Raw genomic sequence first — 21750 nt, forward strand, 5'->3', positions numbered from 1 at the left:
AACGAACATTGACTATTTTTCCCCCTTTCAAAAGACCGCCGTTTCTGTTCGCTTCGACGCAACACCTATTCTCGTAAGTCCACGTTCCCCAAATTGGTACCACTGCGTGCAACTTACGTTTGAAACATATCACAAATCTGGCAGGTCAAATTTCTCTTTTCCCTGTTTCCTTATTCATTCGCATTCCTTCCTTATTTTCGTTAGCTTTATTTTATTTCTTTTCTTCTGACGGTAGAATAGTTAGATAGGCAGTGTTTTGATTCTGTAGTGTAGCAATCGTGAATAAATGTATGTTTTATTAACTCTATTCCGCCTAAGTCATCTGTGTTTCTGAGTGGATTATTATTCTTTTGTTAGTACAACGAACCACTGAATATCGAGTGTGGCGACTTTAGATTATAAATGACTGATGAAAGAAGGATTTTGGTCGTTGTTTGCTCCTGTTAACCCAAAGCAAAACCAACGTGGTGCCCCTAGAGGTTATCGAGGTAAATATAATTTACCTCTGTAACGTCCAGATTATTAATTCGTCCAAAAGACGACCCAATTATCGCTACAGCGGTCATGAAGATGGATGGATGGATGGATGGATGGATCTCACCTATTGTACAAAGTCAGTCTGAGATGGGCTCCAGGTCTACATGAACCTAATGATGACATACAGGATTGAAAATGGATGGATGAGACATTTATTTATGACTTTTTTTGTTCATCTCAGGTGGAAATCGGAGGATTGAGTACCGCAAGTGGTACAGACCACTGGTGTGGTTCTGGATCCTGGGTGGTCTGGCCTATTTTGCTGCAGTGCTAAACATGATTGGCGACTGGTTGAGGGTGTTATCCAAAAAGACCAAAGAAGAGGTAATCACTCAGGCCATTTACATCATTGAATGCTGTTTTGAATTACTAACAATAACACTGGGGTGGGGCACTTTACAAATTCCATTTGAAAATGTGAACTTGAAGCCACTTCACTTGACGACAGCCAATTACTGTCAGCGCACACAAGACTTTTTTGTTTTTGTTTTTGTAAATACCTGTAAGCAGTCAATCAGAGTGAGTACATCATAGACAGAGCATGGAGGAACAGAGGATAAATACAAAATTTTAAAAAGCTTCACTTCTCTTTTTTAACAACTTGAGGTATATGTGTGAGTGACGTGTGTAGAGGATGATGGCAAGGCAAGGCAAGGCAAGGCAAGTTTATTTATATAGCACATTTCATACACAAGGCAACTCAATGTGCTTTACACGAGGAAAGACAACACATAAGCATCAAAAAACAATAGTTAACATTCAGAGGAAAAAAAATAAATAAAAATAGGTTACAAACTAACAATCTTAAAACATTATTCAACAAACTTTAAAAAATTTAACATAAAAAAGTTTAAAATGATAATGATAAAACTAAAAAATAAAAATAAAAATAAAAATAAAAATAAAAATAATAATTAAAAAAACACTTAATTAAAGCTGTTTAAAAGTCCCTAATCAAAGGTATAAGAAAAAAGCAAAGTTTTTAACCTGGATTTGAAAGCATTTACACTCGGGGCTGACTTCACTTCTGTTGGCAGCCTATTCCATCTGTGTGCAGCATAATAGCTAAATGCAGCTTCACCATGTTTGCTTCGAACTCTGGGTTCCACTAGTTGGCCCAAGTCTGTCGATCTCAGAGCCCTGCTGGGCTTGTACTCAATCAGCATTTCTTGGATATATGCAGGACCCAAACCATTTAGTGATTTATAGACGAGTAGCAGAACTTTAAAATCGATTCTATAGCTGACAGGGAGCCAGTGTAAATCCTTAAGTACTGGAGTAATATGTTCTGATCTTTTTGTTTTGGTCAGAACTCGAGCTGCAGCGTTCTGAATGAGCTGCAATTGTCTCATGTTCTTTTGAGAGAGTCCAGTCAGAAGACCGTTACAGTAATCTAGTCTGCTGGAGATAAAAGCATGGATAAGCTTCTCTTGGTCTGCTTGAAGCATGCAGTCCTTCAGTCTGGATATGTTTTTCAGGTGGTAAAAGGCTGTTTTAGTGATGAATTTAATATGATTACTGAAGGTCAGATCTGAGTCTATTAGTACCCCAAGATTTCGAACTTGGTCTTTAGTTTCTAAAGACAGTGACTCAAGCTGTTTTTTAACAGCAATCCTCTTTTCTTTATTGCCGAAAACAATGAGCTCCGTTTTGTTTTCGTTCAGCTGAAGGAAATTTTGGTTCATCCAGTTGTTAACTTGCTCTAGAGAATGACACAATGCGTTAATAGAACTGCTGTCATTTGGGGACATCGATAAATACAGTTGTGTGTCATCTGCATAACTATGATAGTCAACATCGGTGTTCTGAAGCATTTGACCCAAAGGTAACATATACAGACTGAACAACAGGGGTCCAAGGACTGACCCTTGAGGGACCCCACATGTCATGGCCTTTCGATCAGATTCAAAATTTCCAATGGTCACAAAGTAACTCCTTTCCTCCAAATAGGACCTGAACCATTTAAGGACTGTTCCATTTAATCCCACCCAAGTTTCCAGCCTGTCTAACAGTATATTATGATCAATCGTGTCAAATGCTGCACTGAGGTCCAACAAGACGAGCACTGATACCTTCCCTGCATCAGTGCTCAATCTTATATCGTTCAGTACTTTAATCAGAGCTGTTTCTGTACTGTGATGAGGTCGGAAACCTGACTGGAATTTATCCAAAAGTCCGTTTAAGCTAAAAAAATTGCTGAGTTGATTAAAAACCCCTTTTTCAACTATTTTAGTTACGAAGGGAAGGTTTGCGATTGGTCTATAATTTGCTAGCAGGGAGACATCCAGTGTTCTCTTTTTTAGAATGGGCTTGACGGCGGCTACTTTCAGACATTTCGGAAGTTCACCTGATTGAAGTGAGCAATTAATTATTTGTTGTAAATCGATCTGAACAGATTTCACAATGGTTTTGAAAAAGCCAGATGGAATTGTGTCAAGACAGCTCGTGGAAGGTTTCAATTGCTGAACCAAGTCTACTACAGTATTTTGATCCACTGAGTCAAATTCTGTCATGGTAATTAAATTATTCCTAGGTGATTTTAAGTGCAGCATCGTTTTGTTATTTTGCTGGTTTGTAACAATGTTTGACCTGATGGCTTGTACTTTTTCACTAAAGTAGCAGGCAAATTCATTGCATTTATCTGTTGAGAGGAGTTCTGGCGCTGTTTGATTTGGGGGATTTGTAAGTTTGTCAACCACGCCAAATAGAGTGCGTGTATTGTTGAGGTTCCTACTAATAATTTCAGAAAAGTGTTGTTGTCTAGCTATTACTAACTCTTGGTTAAAATGACAAAGACATTGTCTGTACAGGTCAAAATGAACTTGGAGTTTAGTCTTTCTCCACTTTCGCTCTGCTTTTCTGCATTTAGATTTCAAAGTCATTATGTTGGTAGTACACCTCCAAGGTGTTTTAGTTCGGGATGAAATGGTCTTAGTTTTAATAGGAGCAACAGCATCCAAAACATTTGAGATTTTTGAGGTGAATTCATCCAGAAGTTCATCAACGGTCTCTGCATTTACAGTTGGTGATGCAGCCATTAATTCCATAAACATGTTGCTTGTATTCTCATTTATGTACCTTTTTTTAATCGAGACAGTAGTTGTTTGAACTTCTGGGATTGTTTGTAATTCAAAAAACACACAGGAATGATCTGAAATAGCCAGATCTTTCACCTCAACAGATAAAATGTCAACACCTTTAGAGATGACGAGATCAAGAATGTGACCTTGATTGTGTGTTGGACCTTTTACATGTTGTGAGAGACCAAAAGTATCAAGTATATTACAAAATTCTTTGGTATTTTTATCCAAGTTGTTGTCAACATGAATGTTAAAGTCTCCAGTTAAGACCAGATAATCATAGTCGGTACAAATTACTGACAGCATTTCTTCAAATTCCTCCATGAATCTGCCTTTTTGTTTTGGAGGTCTATAAATTATGACAATGACGATGTTTGGTTCACCTTTTACCAAAAGACTAAGATATTCAAATGAATTAAAGCTTCCCAATGAAATTTCTTTACACTGAAATAGAGATTTAAAAATGGCAGCAAGTCCACTACCTTTTTTGCCATTACGACATTTGTTCATGAAACTAAAATTTGTTGGTGTTGCCTCATTGAGAACCGTGTTGCAGGAACCTTCTGTTAGCCATGTTTCACTGAGGAGAAATAAGTCAAGATCATATGTCATAATAATGTCATGAATCAACAATGATTTGTTAACTAGTGATCTTGTATTTAGTAGCGCTAGTCTCACAGTGGCAATCGGAGACGCTGGTTTAGTCAGAGGTTCACAAGCTATACTGACTAGGTTTGTAGCTTCTGACTTATTTCTTCTCATTTCTTTTGCCAACTTTCTATTTCTTGTAATCACAGGAATGCTACAAGCTTCCTTGGGTCCTGACTTATTCTGGGAACACACGTTTTTTATATTGTATATGTAGTCTGGACCCAAAACATATCAGACCGAGCTGTAGTTGAGATTCTCCATAGCCAAAGATGGAGGTCGGCGGGTGGGGAGCAGTTTGCTGAGGCTTGGTGGAGTCAGACGATTAGTGGATAGCTGAATATGGCGTCTTGGGGGGAGCATGGGCGAACCGTCATCAGCAGGCAGCTGCCTGGAGAGACTTTTATTTAGCTGTATGGACAGATTGACCAGATTGCTCAACCTGTTGGTGAGACTCGCTGGCGAGTCAGTCATCGGGTCATTCGGGGGCGGTGCACAGCGCGGGGGTGCATCCGGCAGTGAATCCGGTAGTGGCGCTGTCTGGCAGGTGTCGCTTGGGGGCGATGAACAGCGCAGGGGTGCATCTGGTAGTGAAACTGGTGGTGGTGGTCGTGGTGGTGTTTGGCAGGTGTCGTTCGGGAGCAGGGGAGCTGGATGTTCGGTGTTTGGAGTGTGGGCAGATGAGGACAAATCAATCTGTTCTGAAGGGCAGGGAGTGCAAGATAGTGAGGCAGCCTCACCAGATCCTCTTCTTATCGGTTGTTGTGTTTCATGTCCTTTGTTTTGGGAACATAGCGTCCAGTGACGCACGCTATGGAAGATGTTGGCTGTCAGTAATCTGACTCCCTGCTTATTGAGATAAATCCCATTGCGTTGGAAAAGATGGCGACGTTCACAAAACATAGAAAAATTGTCAATAAAGTTCACTGAGTAAGAAGCACAGATGCTTTTCAGCCATCTCGAGAGTGACATAATCCGACTGAAACGCTCATCACCTGGTCGGACAGTAGGCAGAGGACCACTCAGAAAAACCTCTGCGTTTAGGCATATTATCTTGTGTAGAAGGGTAATAAAGTCTTGCTTCAGTATCTCCGACTGTTTTTTCAACACATCGAATGCTCCTGTGTGAATCACAATCGATCTCACAGTCGGGTAGTCAGTAGCAATCTTGTCGACTTTTTCAGAAATGTCCAGCACCATGTCATTAGCAAAACACAGAACTTTTGTGTTTTTTCTGCTGCACAGACGTTTAACACCAAACAAGGCTTTGTCGCCTATTATCAGTGTTTGTGTTTCAGTAGCTGAACGGATTTGCTGAGGAGGTCCGGTTTCATACCTTTGACTGGTGCTGTGATCCCCCGAGGCTTGCTGGCTCGGCGACAGCACGGCAAACCTGTTTCTCAGTTCGATATCAGTATTTTGTCTTCGTCGGCCAAGAGACGGTTTCCTTTTTCTTGCTGGTACCAACGTCCAAGACTGATTTCTTGGGGTTGAGGTAGCCTTTTGCATAGGCCGACGTGTTTCCTCAGGCATTAGTTGGCGGTCAGGTCCAGCTGTTGGGCGACGACTCCTCAGTTTTGGCTTTGCTCCCAGCACATTCCACAGAGGGTCGGTGGACGGAGCTAGCTGTTTGTTAGCATGCTCATGACCACCGTTTGGAGACATTGGCAGTGTGGTGTCATTCCAAGATTTTCCATTCACCTCCACAAACATTTCAAGGCGGTGCATTCTTGTCTCCAGCACTGCCATCTTCTGAAGAAGTTTGTGGTATTCATCGGTCGAGATGGAAGGCATCATTCGTCCAGCCATGCTGCTAGTAGCAGTCGCGTGCTGATTAGCAGGCCGTGCTCACGTTATCGTGAGGAGTTTCCAAAAAAAAATAAAAAATGTTGAAAAATGCGCCCAGCTGGTTGAATCTACCAAACAAAAAGGTAGTACAGCCACATCGAGGCAAATATCCAGGAAAAATCCCAGAAAAAGAAAGAAAAAAAGAAGTTATCAGCTGAAAGAATGCAAAGCAAAGCAGGAGCAGAGCAGATTGATGTAAAACTTCGTTTACGACGGTCACTCGCAAACGCGGATACGGAGCAATCCACAAAATCTCCACTTTAGTCGGAGTTTTTGGAGACTGTTTTTAATGAAAAAAATCACCGTAGACGTGTGGATGACAGGGCAAAACACAGAAAAATATCTCCCGCTTGCAAAACCCCCGGCTACTTGTAAAAAGGGCCTAAAAGAGACATATGGCGCTTTTCCACCCTACCAGTTCCACACCGAAGCGGCAATTTTTGTCCCCGGATGTTAGTGTCTCCACGGGACTTTTTCGGAGCCGAGCCATTCCGTTGTAACCGCTGTTTAGAACCCTTTCGACAGCGGTTCTGCGGCGCCGGTCGTCGGGGGACTAGCGGGGCCGTGACGTCACCTCTCGTCTGATTGGCCGACAGCAACGCCGCTGCCGCCGCAAGCAACGCCGTGGCACACGCCCATTTCCTTGTTTTAAGCGAGAGAGGCAGAAGCGCCCTCCGGTCTTTGCCAAAGTCATAAAAATACAGTATATACAATAAATATAATAATGTTTTATAACAACGCTTAACTATATTTACAATTTAAAAGGTACTTGTGGATGGATTTGTAATGTTTGTGGTTTTAAAAAACTTCACAAGGCTGGTCGTGAGTTCCTATTTACTTGAATGAGAGCTCCAGCGGCATCTCTTCATTCGCAAATAGCTTCGCGAGCCGTCGTGAAAAATAAATGATATACAATAAATATAATAATGTTTACAACAACGTTGAACTATATTTACAATTTAAACGGTAATTGTGGATGGATTTGTAATGTTTGTGGTTTAAAAAAACCCCAAAAACATTGCGAGGCTGCCGTGTGTTCCTATTCACTTGAATGAGAGCTCCAGCGGCAGAAATAGCTGTCTTCGCGAGCCGGTCGTGAATCGCAATATTTCATCCATGGTGGTCTATATTAAATTGTAAATATGGTTCAATGTTGGCGCGACTTGCCACTCGGGAAATGTTATCGCAGATCCGCACGCAATGCGGGAGTGCAAGCTTGGCGTGGTCGGTTCAAATGTTGCCGGGCCCCTTCTCGCCGTGTGCCAGTTGTAATGGAAAACCGGCGGTTGCGGTCTGATGTGGTTGCGTGAGGTGTAGTGTGGTGTGGTGTGGTGTGGTGTGGTGTGGTGTGGTGTGGTACGGTGGTGTGCGGGCACGATGGAAAAGGCCCAATAATAGCAACTGTAGGTCTGGAACCTCAAGCATAAATAACTAACCTATGGATTTGGGACTGATTTGATAAAACATCTTTTGAAAGCACAAACACAGTCTAATTACCGGTAGTTTAAATTTCGGAGTTCCAGCATTGCAAATATTGCTAGTTTAAAATGGAATTAAATATTTTTCATATTGCCCCACCACTATTAAATTAATCACTGTCATCTTCAGTCTTGTAAGAACATTTGTGGGTGTCTGATGCAAAAAAAATATATAATATATTTAATAATATATTGCAATGTTTTTGACATATGTATGTGATTTTTAATCTTCTAACATTTCTTTGAGTGATGTTATGGTGACTAAATTTATGCACCATTATATAACTTTTATCTCTAGCAATAAAAAGGGTTGACCTTTAAATTATGTAATTCAGTTATTCTCTACATTGCAAGCTAGTGTACTATTGAAATAATTTTGTATAATTTTTGAAAAACATCCTGATCGTGATCACAATTTTGACTTTGTCTAGTTTCTCAAGGATTCATAGAGGTAGAGAACCCTGGTCCTCGAAAGCTACTGTCCTGCTTGTTCACGATGTCTCCCTCCTCCAACACAGCTGACTCAAATGATCAGCCAATCAGCGAGCTCTTTAGAAGCCTGATAATGATCCTGTTCATCGAATCAGGTGTGTTGGTGGAAGGAGACATGGAAAACAGGCAAGACGGTGGCTCTCAAAGACCAGGGTTCCCTTCCCCTGCTCTCGAGGTTCTTTTTTTGTTTTTGTTTACAAATTACATCACACTAAAATAATTGTGTATTTTGCTAAGGTTGGTGAAATCAAGGCTCATGCAGCAGAGTGGAAAGCAAACGTGCGAGCCGAGCTGAGAGAGACAAGGCGGCGTATGAGTGTTGAGGTCAGCGACAAACTGCAGCGAGCTGCCACCATCCGCAGCATGGAAAGACGACAGCTCGGCCTGGATCAACGTGCGGTGTCCATGGATATGCTTTCTCCAGAACGCCGAGCCATCTTCAACAGCCTGGACACCAACAGCTACAAAACCTCCTCCCAAGAGAGTATTGACATCAAGTTGAACAATCTTCGACTGAGGGGCACTGAGCATTGCGACCGTCAGTCCAACCACCAAACCACATCCGAGGACAACATCTTTAACCGTCTGGGTTCTGTCACCAAGCTTGCAAAACGCAACAAGAACAGGGACTTGAAGAAGAACATCACAGAAGAAGCTCGGCGTCCTCATAGTGAAGCCTACGGTTGGATTACGGCCACCTTTGATTGTAGCACACCTGTTATGGATGAAGGGAAGCGGAAGGATGAGGAACCTGAAGAGACTGAAGACAAAGAGTGCAATACAAGCTTGTCTGAATTTCCGTTGTTTGTCGAAGCTTACAAGTCACATAATGGGCTTATTCTTGAGCAAACCAAAGAGAACAAGAACGACGAAACACTTGAAATGAAAGAGCTAGATATTGAGATGAGCCCATAACAGTCTGTAGGTTTTAAAATGCCACCTTTTGTGCCTTAGGTTTTCTCTTTCACCAGTATGTGCTTAAGCAGGAATAATGCCTGCCTCTTTGTGCTACAGTTTTCGTATACTGTTCCGTTGACATGCAGTATTCACAGTGCCCTAAGAATATGTGATACACGTTATGTTGGCTTTATCATGATCCAGTGTAATAATGCAAAATGCCCTCATAGGTTGTGCACTTAATTGCCAAGTGATGGTCATAGCCTAAAAAGTGTTCCTCTAAACAAGGCCCGGTAGCAGTCTGTGGGCAATTTAGTATGGGGCTGCACAAAGACACAGAGAAAAATAAATAAATAAATAAATAAATAAATAAATAAATAAATAAATAAATAAATAAATGTCAGCTCCTGCCATCACCGCCGCGTATGTGATTATCTTCCAAAGATAGATATGTCAGCCCTTGTCATTTAGTTACCAATGGGGAATATACGTAAAGAAACCCTTATACAAGATCCCACCCCTGTTGATGATGACCTTTCATTCCAAAATGGTACACTTCTCTACATCGATGCCCCGTTACCCCGTCAGCGATAACCTTCCGAATTGAAATGAATGTCTGAAAATGACCCCCAACCCCCACCACTAGGTTGGGGGTCACTGTGCAAAAGCATAACAATTTTGATTGTATTTTACTAATTTCATCCAGGTCTGCAAAGTTACGTCAAGGTAATGTGTAGAGGTGTAATAATATATATAGACATAATCTATGTTTATATGTATGGTTAAATACATTTTGCTTCCTCCCACCTATTTTAAGTACCTTCAAACATTGACCTTGATGATATTCTAATATACCGTATTTTCCGCACTATAAGGTGCACCTCATTATAAGGCGCACCTTCAATGAATGGCCTATATGAAAAGGTTTTTCCATAATATAAGGCGCACTGCATTATAAGGCGCGTAGAGTAGAAGCTACTGCAGTGGCTGGGGTTGCATTAAGCGTACAATAGATCAGGGGTGGCGAGATCCGGTCCTCGATGGCTGCAGACCTGCAGGTTTTAGATATTTCCCTTCTTCAACAGAGCTGATTCATGATCAGCTCATCAGCAAGCTCTGCAGAAGCCTGATAACGAGCCTGTTAATTGGAATCAGCTGCACTCCGAGTAGGGAAATCAATAAAACCTGCAGGACTCCGGCCCTCGAGGACCACAGTTTGCCACCTCTGCAATAGATGGAGCTGTGCTTAAGGGAATCGGAACAAAACAGATGAGTCAGTCAATATTTATGAGCGGTAATTGAATACAAACCGGCATTCTGACAACTTTGTTCACTCCCAAAACAAGTTACCGGTAGTACAGTCACAATATGGTTCCGTATCAACAATATAACAATAACTCAATATTGTTCAAATGTTACTATCCTTATCTACAATACTTCCCAGCCTTGTTCAGGTGTGGTACTACCGTTCTAACTGGTGTTACTTCGGTGACACCCCAGACTATGGTAAGCCGTACTTTACCAATATTGAGCCACGTATAAGGCGCACCTGATTATAAGGCGCACTGTCGGTTTTTGAAAAAATTTAAGGCTTTTAGGTGTGCCTTATAGTGCAGAAAATACGGTATATAAAAATAATATAAATTGTGTTGTTGGGGAAGTGTGGCATTTTAAGTGGTCATGTACAACTCCTGTCTAACAAGAAATTATTCAGTGGCCTAATTGTGAGTGAAGGATGAAAGATGCTGTCACCACGTGACATGCCGTAAAAAAAATTGATTAAACAAGGACTACTTTTATAGCAGTGGTGTCCAAACTACGGCCCGCCGTCCATTTTTCAGTGGCCCGCGATATAAGCTAAAAAATGGCGTTTGACTCAGTTCAAATAAAATAAACAAAACAAAATGTTTGGAGATGGTCAAATTACGAAGGGAGGGTGTCGAAAAACACAGGTGCTATAAAAAGGTTATTTTAGTTATCCAAAACTAACAAAATAATACAACTAAAATTCAACAAACAATTTCGTTAACAAAATAAAATAAAAACGAAAATGCTTTTCAAAAAACGGAAACTAACTGAAATTACATTTTATGTTTACAAAACTAACTAAAACTACAATTATAGCAAAAATGTCCTTCGTTTTAGTCTTTGGTGTGATTTTTAGTAGATTTATTTTGATATAAACCGGACTAATGACGTTTGAGAGTATGTAACACAGAAGTGACGTCATCTAGCAGCAGCCAATAGAATAGCACCTTCAGATGACGTCGCTCCCATGGTGTTTTTTTTTTAAATATTGCGCACAAGTAATACACATTAAAAAAAATAATACTAATACTGAAACTAACTAAAACTAAACTAAAACTAAGCATTTATTAAAGAACTAAAACTAATAAAAACTAACAGAACCACCCTGAAATCTAATAAAAACTAACTAAAATGAAAAATTCCCAAACTATAATAACCTTACTTCCATATTACAAATAAAATGGTTTACATACTGTAGCATTTGTCTAAATATGCAAAAGCACAAATAAATTATTTGTACAATTTTTAGGACTAAACACAATTTCTCTTCATAACATTATGTGGCCCTTGCGTCCTTCTGATTTTCTGTATGTGGTCCTCAAATGAAATGTTTGGAGACCCCTGTTTTATAGATTACAGCATCCCCAACAATCACAGCATACGATGTATGCTTCCTTGGTAATTGACCTTTAGCAAACCACGCCTCCAAACGGCTCATTTTCATCAAGATCGCATCAGCTCAATTGAAATCCATTGTAAAATCGAACTTCTGTCAGCTGCAATAAAACAATACCATGAAAAAAAAAAAGTTCCAACAAGCTGTGGACCTCCAACAAGCAGAATTATGAAGTGATGTGCCCATGGATTGTGTAATGGTGCAGCCTTATTTTTTTTTAGTAGTTTGTATTCAGAAAAATTTAAAAGTTTTTGTAGTTTGTATTCAGACTACGACGTAAACCGCATCGTGAGTTTGGCAGCGGACCGAGACCACCTCAAAAAGTGGGTTTCGGTCGGCTTGTTTGATCCGCACCAGGATTCGTTTACGTGTATTTATACCTGTCAAAAGCTCCGGATCAGCGTGGGAAACAAACTCTAGTCCGTTTAAAGCAGACCAAACAGTGCAGGTCGGAAGACACCTTCAGTGTCTCACAGAGTCAGAGTTTATAGATCGCTTGTGGGGGAGAAAAAAAAAACAAAGACACACAAATAAGATTTTAACTATTTATTCACATCGAGAGGCGTGGAACAAACTTGACTAGACGTGAAACAAAGAGAGTTGCACAGAGGGACAGTGGTAACAGAAGTAATAATCCGACAAAGACACAACTTCTCAGAAGGCTTATTTAGACAAGGAATCGATCTGATTGGTTGTGGCTAGAAATGTGGGTAACAGGACTGACATGGAATTATCTGATTGGCTGTTGACCAGGTAAATTGATTAAAGATTCTTGACATCACATAGCTCTTGACATCACATAACATCACATGGCCTAAAACCAGTAGAAACTAGATGCTGGTTACATCAGTTCAAAACAGACACTTGACCACACAGTCATGAACCCAACTTAAGAGGGCATGAACTCAAACTTAACCCTGGAGTAACCTCAGACATGACAACAACAAATTTGAAGCTGTTCAACCCCTGGTCACCACAAAACGATAAATCAACACTTCATCTTTTATCGCCAAATATTTATATCTGGATCAATAATAATAAGAATGTATTAGATTTATATAGCACTTTTAAGGCACTCAAAGACACTTCACAATGGATACATTATATAGTAGTGACTGGCAATGCTGGATCAGATACAAAAGTTAGAGCAGTGATTCTCAACTGGTGAGTCGGAAGCCAAAAGTTGAATGTATTACAAGTGGGCCGTTGACAAGATTTTACAAATTTACAGGGGTCCTCCATTTCCGATAGCACTGATGTTTTGAGGTCAAAAACGAACCAGTAACGTAAGAATACGTGGTCACGCGGTACAAGAAGGCATGCTCAGTTAGCATTGTATTTACTCTTTTTCATTTGACTGTTTTATATTTGTGGCTTATAAGTGTTTTTTAATCATGACTTTACTAATTATTATTTACTCAAAACACACTGCCAAAACAAAAAAAAAAGGATTTCATCACTTCATCGAGTGAAAATATTTGATTGCCACCAGTCAACCGCCAGATTAAAACTTTGCATTCTAACTGTAAAAGAAAAGATGGGAGGCAGTAACCACCCAAAACAAACAACACATAATAGCCTGCAAAAGAAGAAAACAAATGTTGGGTGATGTCAATGTGATTTGCTGTGTAGTTATATTGCAAGCAAATGATTTGCAACTACAAAATAAATATGGATTTGCTTTGTGTCTATTTTAAATCTGTTCTGATGCTTCTTTTCAAATTATGCCATATTCTAAGTCGATTATCTGATCCAGCCATAAATACCTGGGAAAAATTATAAAAATGTGTATGACTTGTCTCGTATTTTTATTTTTTTTTATGTCAAGCCCCAAAGTTTTCATTTTCAATTTTCCGCTACTTTGAGGGGAGTGTATGGTCAGTAGGGATGTAACGATATCCAAACATCACGATACGGTAATGATCACAAAATTAAAGGAATCTCACGATAATGTGTAAAAACAAAATGTGTGTATAAATAAAAATAAAAAATGCAATTAAAAAAAAAAAAAAAAAAGTGTTTGGCTGAAGCAGGTCAAATGTTTTTGTTTGTTTTTTTGATGGAGATATTGCAAAATAATTTCTTGTATGACTGATTTATAGGAGTGATAACCGCCACAGCGGCCAAAACATTCCTGTTTAAAATGAATCTGCACTAATGTACTATTCACCAGAAGTTACTAGAACTGCACAAATGGAATACAACCTCGCCTTTTTAACAGACGTGCTGATTTTAACATACCGACGGCGATATTGTAACACTTTTTGTCAGGGTTTGCGGGGGGGGTTGCGGACCCCACTAAGGGGAGGCAGAGTGAGGAGACCAAGGGAATGTACAAACAAAAAAAGGGTTTTATTACTTATATAAAAATAAGGTTGTGCACAAGGTGCAGACAGGAAACAACAAAAACAAAAGTCCTATAGCAAACTCAAATAGCAAGGCAAGACGGTAGAAACTGCAAAACATGGAACATGGACAATGGACCTACAAGAACTGAACGGAAAACAGGTGACTAAATAAACACACTAATTGACAATGAGTAGACACAGCTGGGCAAGACACAAGTGGCAGGAGAAGCTGATTGGTAGATACACTGGGAAGGGAAGACACACGCAGGTGGACAAGGTTAACAATAACGAGACCAGGGGAGACAAACCAGAAAGCAGAAACAGAAACATGACAAACTCAACACCCCAACAAAAGCAACAAAAACCAAAACCCAAACCATAACAAATTTTAATATCATGATATTGCCGTTATCTTTACATCCCTAATGGTCAGTGGCGGCTTGTGAATTTCTCTCCAGGGGTATTTTTTAACTCCAAAATAAACATTCCAAAAAACAAGCAAACATGTACAAACATAGCTCCTTTATAAGCATAACCTTCACATTTGCTTTCTAATTAAGTTTGAATTTATAGAGCTATGGTGCAGTCTAATAAAAGTAAAAAAATATGACAGACTTTTAAAGTGAAAATGCAAAAACATTCAACAGTACAATTGCATTTGCTTTAAAGTGCTGTATATCTCAATATTCACACGTACACTGTTAGGGGTTTGGATAAAAATAATGACAGTTAGTTTGACCAACATTTTCGCTGACATCTTTATAGATTTACCCTTATTTTAAAACTAAATGGTGTCTTTCGTAAACATGCTGTTTGCAATATATCCGCCCTCAACATGTATACTCTGACCCAGTGTACATTCTGGAGACCCAGGTGTGTCCATTGGCCTAATGGGTGGCAGCTTGAAATAAAGTGTTTAAATTGTTTGAAATTAAACAATAATATAAAGCAAGCTCACTTTTTGAAGTATTTAATATAAGGTTGGGAGTGTCTTTGTAATATAATTCCTCATTGAAAAAGAGTCCCTTGTGAGGTCATTTGAAGTATTTGGCATTGTGAATCCATGTATAAGTCATGCCAGAGCACACATAAGAAAACAGATCAAACACTGTCGGAAAAACTGCGGTCGATATACAATTTAGTCATCCATCGTAAAAGCTGAATGTAACACATACTGTGATTGGTGTTGCCGTGTATAAAATTATTGAGATGATATTTCCTTCATATGAAGTCCAGATATGTTAACATATATTCCATGACCTCTTTAAATACTATCTCAGGGCCCTTTGTGTTTTTGTTTTTTGATCATATTTTCAAATAAATCCTGCTTTGATGTTTAAAAAAAAATAGGGATGTCATTTTACTTGTCTGTAGCTTGCCTCTTGCCCAAAATCGACCGGGATAGGCTCCATCCACCCATGACCCAAACGTGAGAAAAGTGAGATAGAAAAAGATGGATGGTCAAATTTTAGGTGTGTTATTTAGTAGTGAGTGACAACCGAATATAACATAAGCCATAATGCAAATAAACGCGTTGTGCTTAGATATTCAGTGATGGATCAGTTTGAGATGATCACGTAGCAGCTGTTCCTGCGTGTGGATTGTGCAATTTGTGTTTAAGATGACTCGTCTAGTCTTTTTAAATATTTACAATGAGGTCCCAGATGGAATGTGTTTAAGCTTAGATTTGGATTTAAGTAAAAAACTTGATAATGCAAATGTAAAGAAATGTGGCTCAGGTGGAAGCATGAGTGCACAATATGGCATCAAGTAGAAAGAAATATATTACTGCGTTGAGTGATGACTTAGCAGTTAACATTAGTATGTGCAAGTTCAAATAAACCATTTGCCCAACAGTTAATGGCACTACAGCACTAAATGAGAATCAAGTAAACTGTGCGACTTGCTCTTGATTCAAATTGTGGATTCACTGACACCTGACCCAGCCTTACATTCTCACAAGTAATGTTAAAGCATATTTTTTATTTTATTATGCTTCTGTGTACGTTACACGTGGAAAAAAAGAGGGGGAAAATGATGAAGCTGATGAATGCAGTAAAAGTCCACGTTATTAAAAAATAAATAAATAAAAATCAGAGCTTCAACATGAAACTGAGAATTCAAATGCAAAAAGACACCGCATGCTATATTGCAAACATATATAACAATGTACAGTGTGATGTCAATGATCTCGCTCTACATGTTTCAAATGATAAGGCTTTTGTGTTTTTTTTAATTATTATTTTTCTATCTGCCTGTGTTTTTAAAATCTGCCTTGTACTTGCTCACTGCTCACTTGCTGCTTGGATGTTGCTCACAGTCTCTAAGGTGCAACCATTATGTTTCCTTTTGGAAATAAATATCACTGGATATGAAGTTTATAAAACTGTCTGGTATTATCTGCATCTGATTGGTGAGTGCTATGTTATGGGAACTGTGGGAATTGAGGAGAAGGCGGAGCTGTGAACAAATCACCACATGGTGGTGTGCTGGCTCCGATGATGGGGGAAGATGCGGTCTGACCCGTCAGACCCAATCGTGATATAAGGGTCTGCTGGGAACGAGTTTCAACTCCCACCTCCAGTAGACACATTCTGGGTCTGTCTGCTACGACGGCGTATTAGGGCCACGTACAAATATATATTTTTTTTTAGGGGGCGGGGGGTAATATGACGAGAAAAAAGTGGCAAATTTGCCACTTTTTAAAATCCCGACAAAAAAGTGGCAAATTTGCCACTTTATAAACAGGCAACTATGATATTTTTAATCTCTGCTAAAGCAATTAATATCTCCTTGTTTGAAAACCTGACCGAAAAGTACATTTTAAGGAGTACTTCCTCCGTAGACATTTTGCAAACTGTGACTTGTGTAGCGTGACATATGCGTTTCCTTTCTGTAGACACAAACAGCCGCATGGAGAGAAAAAAAAAAGTGGCAAATTTGCCACTTTCTTTCTCGTCATATTAAAAAGTGGCAAATTTGCCACTTTTTTTCTCGTCATATTGACCCCGCCCTCTAAAAAAATATACATATATATTTGTACGTGGCCCTAATACACCGTCGTAGTCTGCAGCCTGCAAGATGAGGACGTAAGACTTTTTGCTTTATGATGTATTAGTGGATATAATTTGACTGTATCCACTTCTGAAAAAACAGCATGACTGCCATCAAACCTAGGGAAAATTTATTTAATTTAATGAATGTAAGGCACTTCTAAAATTTGCTCCAAATAACCAATTAGGGCCAATTAGCTATAATATTCACAAGTTTAAGTCAGCAATTTTCTATTATTGTCATTTTGTCATACATGGATCAATAGAGTTGGCATCCCATTTGCTCATTAATATGCATACGATCCGAACTTTCGGACAAACATTTAGAGGCATCATTTTGGAAGAGGAACATTTTTCTTGTCATCAAATTTTGAACGTTATCACACTTTCTTTGCAACAACACCAAAAAAAAAAAAAAAAAAAAAAAAAAAAAAAAACGTTTGAGAGTATAAGGGTTTGATTTGAGAGGGTGTGGAGAGTGTCTTTGCAATGTTTTGCAACATAGAATGAAGCCTGCCGAAAAAGCAGCACTGAGCAACGTTGATCCTCGCAAGCCTCCGCAGCTCAGTGAGATGCTGGCTTTGAAGATTTACACACTGCAAAAACGTTTTGTTTTTATTTTTTATGCTAGTAGTAAGAGTACAGATACTATTATGTTCAATAATGTTACTCAAGTACCAGAAGAAAACATATAGGGGACTATTCACTAAAGGTTTGCGTCGCCTTTGCACCGCGCTAACCGGTAAAAATGGAACAATCCGGTCACTAAGTGCGCTGCCAACCAGATTGTGCCACGGTGCGCCGGTGTTATTTGTGCGTATGTAAATTAGGTAACTTGCAAACATTTGACACAAAATATGCCCACCCCAATGCAAATGAGACTCACTGATATGCAGCGTCTAATTCACTAACGCCAGCGCAAATAGCAACACGGAGTTTGCGTAACGCAAATAACGTTTATGGAAAGCATGTATTAACCTGCCGCAACCTCGATCCCGGGATCATGACAGCAGTGCATGGGGCACGGTGCACGTCACTTTCTGGCTCATCATGCAGAAAGGGGAGGGAGAGAGAGAGAGAGAGAGAGAGAGAGAGAGAGAGAGAGAGAGAGAGAGAGAGAGAGAGAGAGAGAGAGAGAGAGAGAGAGAGAGAGAGAGAGAGAGAGAGAAATGTTCCTATGTTGGTTTAGGACACATAACGTAACCGGGCTGATTGGCAATGGCGGGGAGACATTTTACGATCATTTTTATGTGCCAGATGCACACTGTACGCCCACGCCAACCTCTGAAAATATATTTTCAAAAAACGATCGCACCAATAGTTTGTACTTTATGAATGAATGACGTCGTTGTCGTCCTCTCTGCTTTGTACAGTTTAATAGTGCTTTAAACGCTTACTCTCGGTCCAACCTCGCTTTCTGATAACGTCATCTTTCTCGCAACTGTTACTATACTACAATGTTCTTGGCGCAAATCCATTTCCATGTGTGGTAAATTAGGTGCAAATTTGCTCCAATCTGTCAGTTTTGTGGGCGTGTTTGCGCCGGTATATAATGAGAGCAATATCCTTCGTGAATAGGTGGGTAACTGGGCGCAGACTGCGGGTGCAGTTGTGGTGCAATATTTCACACTATTACCAGACGCATATTTTCAAGGTTTTATAAGATAAGAAAACGTTGTTTTACAAGGTCAGTTTTTATTTCATAATGTCCTTTTCCACAATGGTCTTCTTTTACATAATGGCGTTTTACAGCCGAATGACTTGGTCTGTCAATCAAATGAGATGAGGCGGCGCCAGTTACGTGATTGGCTGAGTCCCTTATACAGACATGTGCAGCAGCACTTGCAGTATCGATTCACGCGTGGAGAGTTTAGCGCCTGATGAGGAGCCGCGGCGGTCACAGAGACGAGAGATAAGTCACTATCAGAATTACTCCAAGAAGTAGAAAATCGTTTAGAATCGGATCATAATGTAAAGGCCTTGTTAAACTTCTGCATCAGGCTACAGGGTAGGCGTCACGGCGATCTCGGCTCAAACAGGTGGTCCCACCCACTGACTTTGATTGACGGACCAAGTCATTCGGCTGTAAACGCCATTATGTAAAAGAAGACCAGTGTGGAAAAGGACATTATGAAATAAAAACTGACTTTGTAAAACAATGTTTTCTTATCTTATAAAACCTTGAAAATAAATTAAATGTCATTATTTTTTTAAAAGTATGACGTTGTTAAAATAATCATTATGAAATATTTAATCAAAATAAAATATTTGTTACATATTAAAGAACACTTTTCATAATAATACTAACACCTCATTTTAAAATTGAATGGCCATATTACATAATTGTCTGTTATTTATCTACAGGATAGTTATTTCAAAGTGACCTTTTTATTTATTGAATTTTGACACTTTTGGGATTCCATATCGTGTGACTGCGCGTGATTATGTGGCATTAAAAACAACGACAAACACACGGCACACAAGGTGTGTGCTCAACAGAGAAGCAGAAAGAGAGGTGGACTTTTATTATTTTGTGGCTTTCCACCTCCAATATAAACCTCTCCTCATCCATGTTTGCTGGACAGACAGACAGACAGACAGACAGACAGACAGACAGACAGACAGACAGACAGACAGACAGACAGACAGACACTTGCTTAGTGAGTAGCGAATGCTTCTTTTATTCATTGTGCACAAATAGTGGCCCAAGTCAGGCCAACCAAGCAAGAAAATTTACGCCTCTCCAACTTTGTCACTCTGGGCCTGGCAAGGTTTACCAAAAGCACCTTATTGGCTGATTTTGAAATAGCAAAATAGCGATCACTGGGAAACTGCCCGCTGGCCCCGCCTTCTCAACCCAGGCCTGCCTAAAAGTAAACCGAAATAACACAAGTCAAGTCATCTTTATTTATATAGCGCTTTCAAAAATCCCAACACTAGTACATCTCCTGTTGTGTGGTGCTTGTCTGATATCACGCCGCTGCCACTCTTTGAATAGGACATCTTCCTATTCAGAGGCGCCTTGCTGTTGTGGAAGAGGTCTTCTTGCCATTTCGTGGTCCCAACCCCTCATTACATACACAATGAAAGGCTGTGACTTATGGTGCGCTGCACCCTGCTAAATGTAGCATGAAAAGGGCTTAACTTTGTTTCCAAAGCTTCAAGTCTGTGCTGTTCCTTTGATGAGCTCACTCCACATCCAGTCTATCCTGGTCACTCACAAAGAGTGCTGTTTGTTTCCTTTCAGTCTCAACCTCAACAGTTTTACTTGTACGTGTTTCATAGAGTTTTACTGAGGTAAAGCTGGTTGTCACACAAGATACATCTTTCGACCAATGGTTCAGTGTTTTCACAAACACCTCTTTTGCCCTTCTCCTGAAATACCTTCCCACAATCGCAAAAAGGAAGGGGTTAACAGCACTGTTACTGTATGCCAAATAAGTAGACAGCTGGATGCCAAGATCAAGAACATAGCCCCAAACGCAACCAGAAGTTATTTGGAAGTATTCTAGAGTGTCCAGAAAGCGCATCACCTGGTGTGGTGTCCAACAGAACAGAAAGACAGCCATCACGGCCAGAACCAAGTGGGTGGCTTTTTTCTCTGTCCTCATTCCAGAGATACCTCTGACATGACCTTTACTCAAAACAGCCACTATGTGACATGTGCAGTAACTTAGCACCATAACAGGTATTACAAAGCCAAATACATTCATGAATGTTGTGCTGCACCCTCCAGGCCAGTTGAGGGTAGACCAGGATACACGCATCTACACCGACATTCTCGACATATTTCACTTCACGAAAGAGAAGCACGGGCATTGAAAAAAGGAATCCTAGCATCCAGCTCGCCAGGCAGATGCGCTTGGCCCACGAAGTTCTCCTCAGACGACAGGGGCTCATTGGCTTCACCAGAGCAAGGTAGCGGTCCAAGCTGACCAGTGTAAGGAACAGTATACTGCAGATGTAATTCATGTAGATGGCCACATTGACAAACTTACAGAGAACTTCTCCAAAGTCCCACTGATGTCCACGAGCAATAGTGTAAGCCCAGAAAGGGAGGCAGGTCATCATGACCAGATCAGCAGTGGCCATGTTACCGAGGTAAACATCTGCTGCAGTGCAGTTCTTCCTCTGCAGGCAGAAGACAGCGATCACAAAACTGTTTCCCACGAAGCCTACTAAACTGATCGCAGCAAGGTATGGCGGCTGTATGGAGGACATCATCGGTATGGTGGCAGTGTAGTTGCAGGAGTCAACTTCTGGGATTGATGCATTCACAGCCATCGGAAACCTGGGGATGAGAGCAATGTAACTACTCTATATGCTTACATGTTACCAAACATAACAATCCTAAAAGGTGAAACAGTGTTCCCTCACTGTTGGCGGGTGGAACATTCCATGATCCCTCGTGAGCTTATATTACTCTACAAAATGTGGTTTCCACCCTTCTAAACACTTCTTACACTTAACTCATTTGCCCCAATAACATGTAAATATGTTTTGTTTTTATGTTTTACGTGTCCCAAAGATGTATTTATACGTTAGTTTTTTTTTTTCTTTTTTGATGCTAGAGCATACAGAAGGCTTTGATGCAGCCTCTCAACGGCAAAGACCGGTTGCAGAAATGGTAGTTATTACACAAACGGCCAGCAGGTGGCAACAGAG

General features: G+C 40.1%; 2 protein-coding genes across 3 annotated transcripts in view; one reads left to right on the plus strand and one right to left on the minus strand.

The window, feature by feature from the left end:
* kcnk10a (potassium channel, subfamily K, member 10a) overlaps positions 1–16318 on the plus strand; it is a 37762-nt gene extending 21444 nt beyond the window's left edge. For both annotated transcript variants that reach the window (XM_077510857.1, XM_077510858.1), the window contains 2 exons: positions 719–861; positions 8321–16318. In XM_077510857.1, coding sequence (XP_077366983.1) covers positions 719–861; positions 8321–8998 — 821 coding nt within the window. In that variant the 3' untranslated portion in view covers positions 8999–16318. The remainder of the gene's footprint in view (positions 1–718; positions 862–8320) is intronic.
* Positions 16319–20273: 3955 nt separating this feature from the next.
* LOC144010936 (B2 bradykinin receptor) lies at positions 20274–21369 on the minus strand. The gene is given in 2 exon segments (XM_077511458.1): positions 20274–20799; positions 20801–21369. Coding segments are annotated over 2 exon segments (1095 nt in total).
* Positions 21370–21750: the final 381 nt, after the last annotated feature.

This window comes from Festucalex cinctus, chromosome 21 (genome assembly GCF_051991245.1).
Source record: "Festucalex cinctus isolate MCC-2025b chromosome 21, RoL_Fcin_1.0, whole genome shotgun sequence".
NCBI classification, from domain to species: domain Eukaryota; kingdom Metazoa; phylum Chordata; class Actinopteri; order Syngnathiformes; family Syngnathidae; genus Festucalex; species Festucalex cinctus.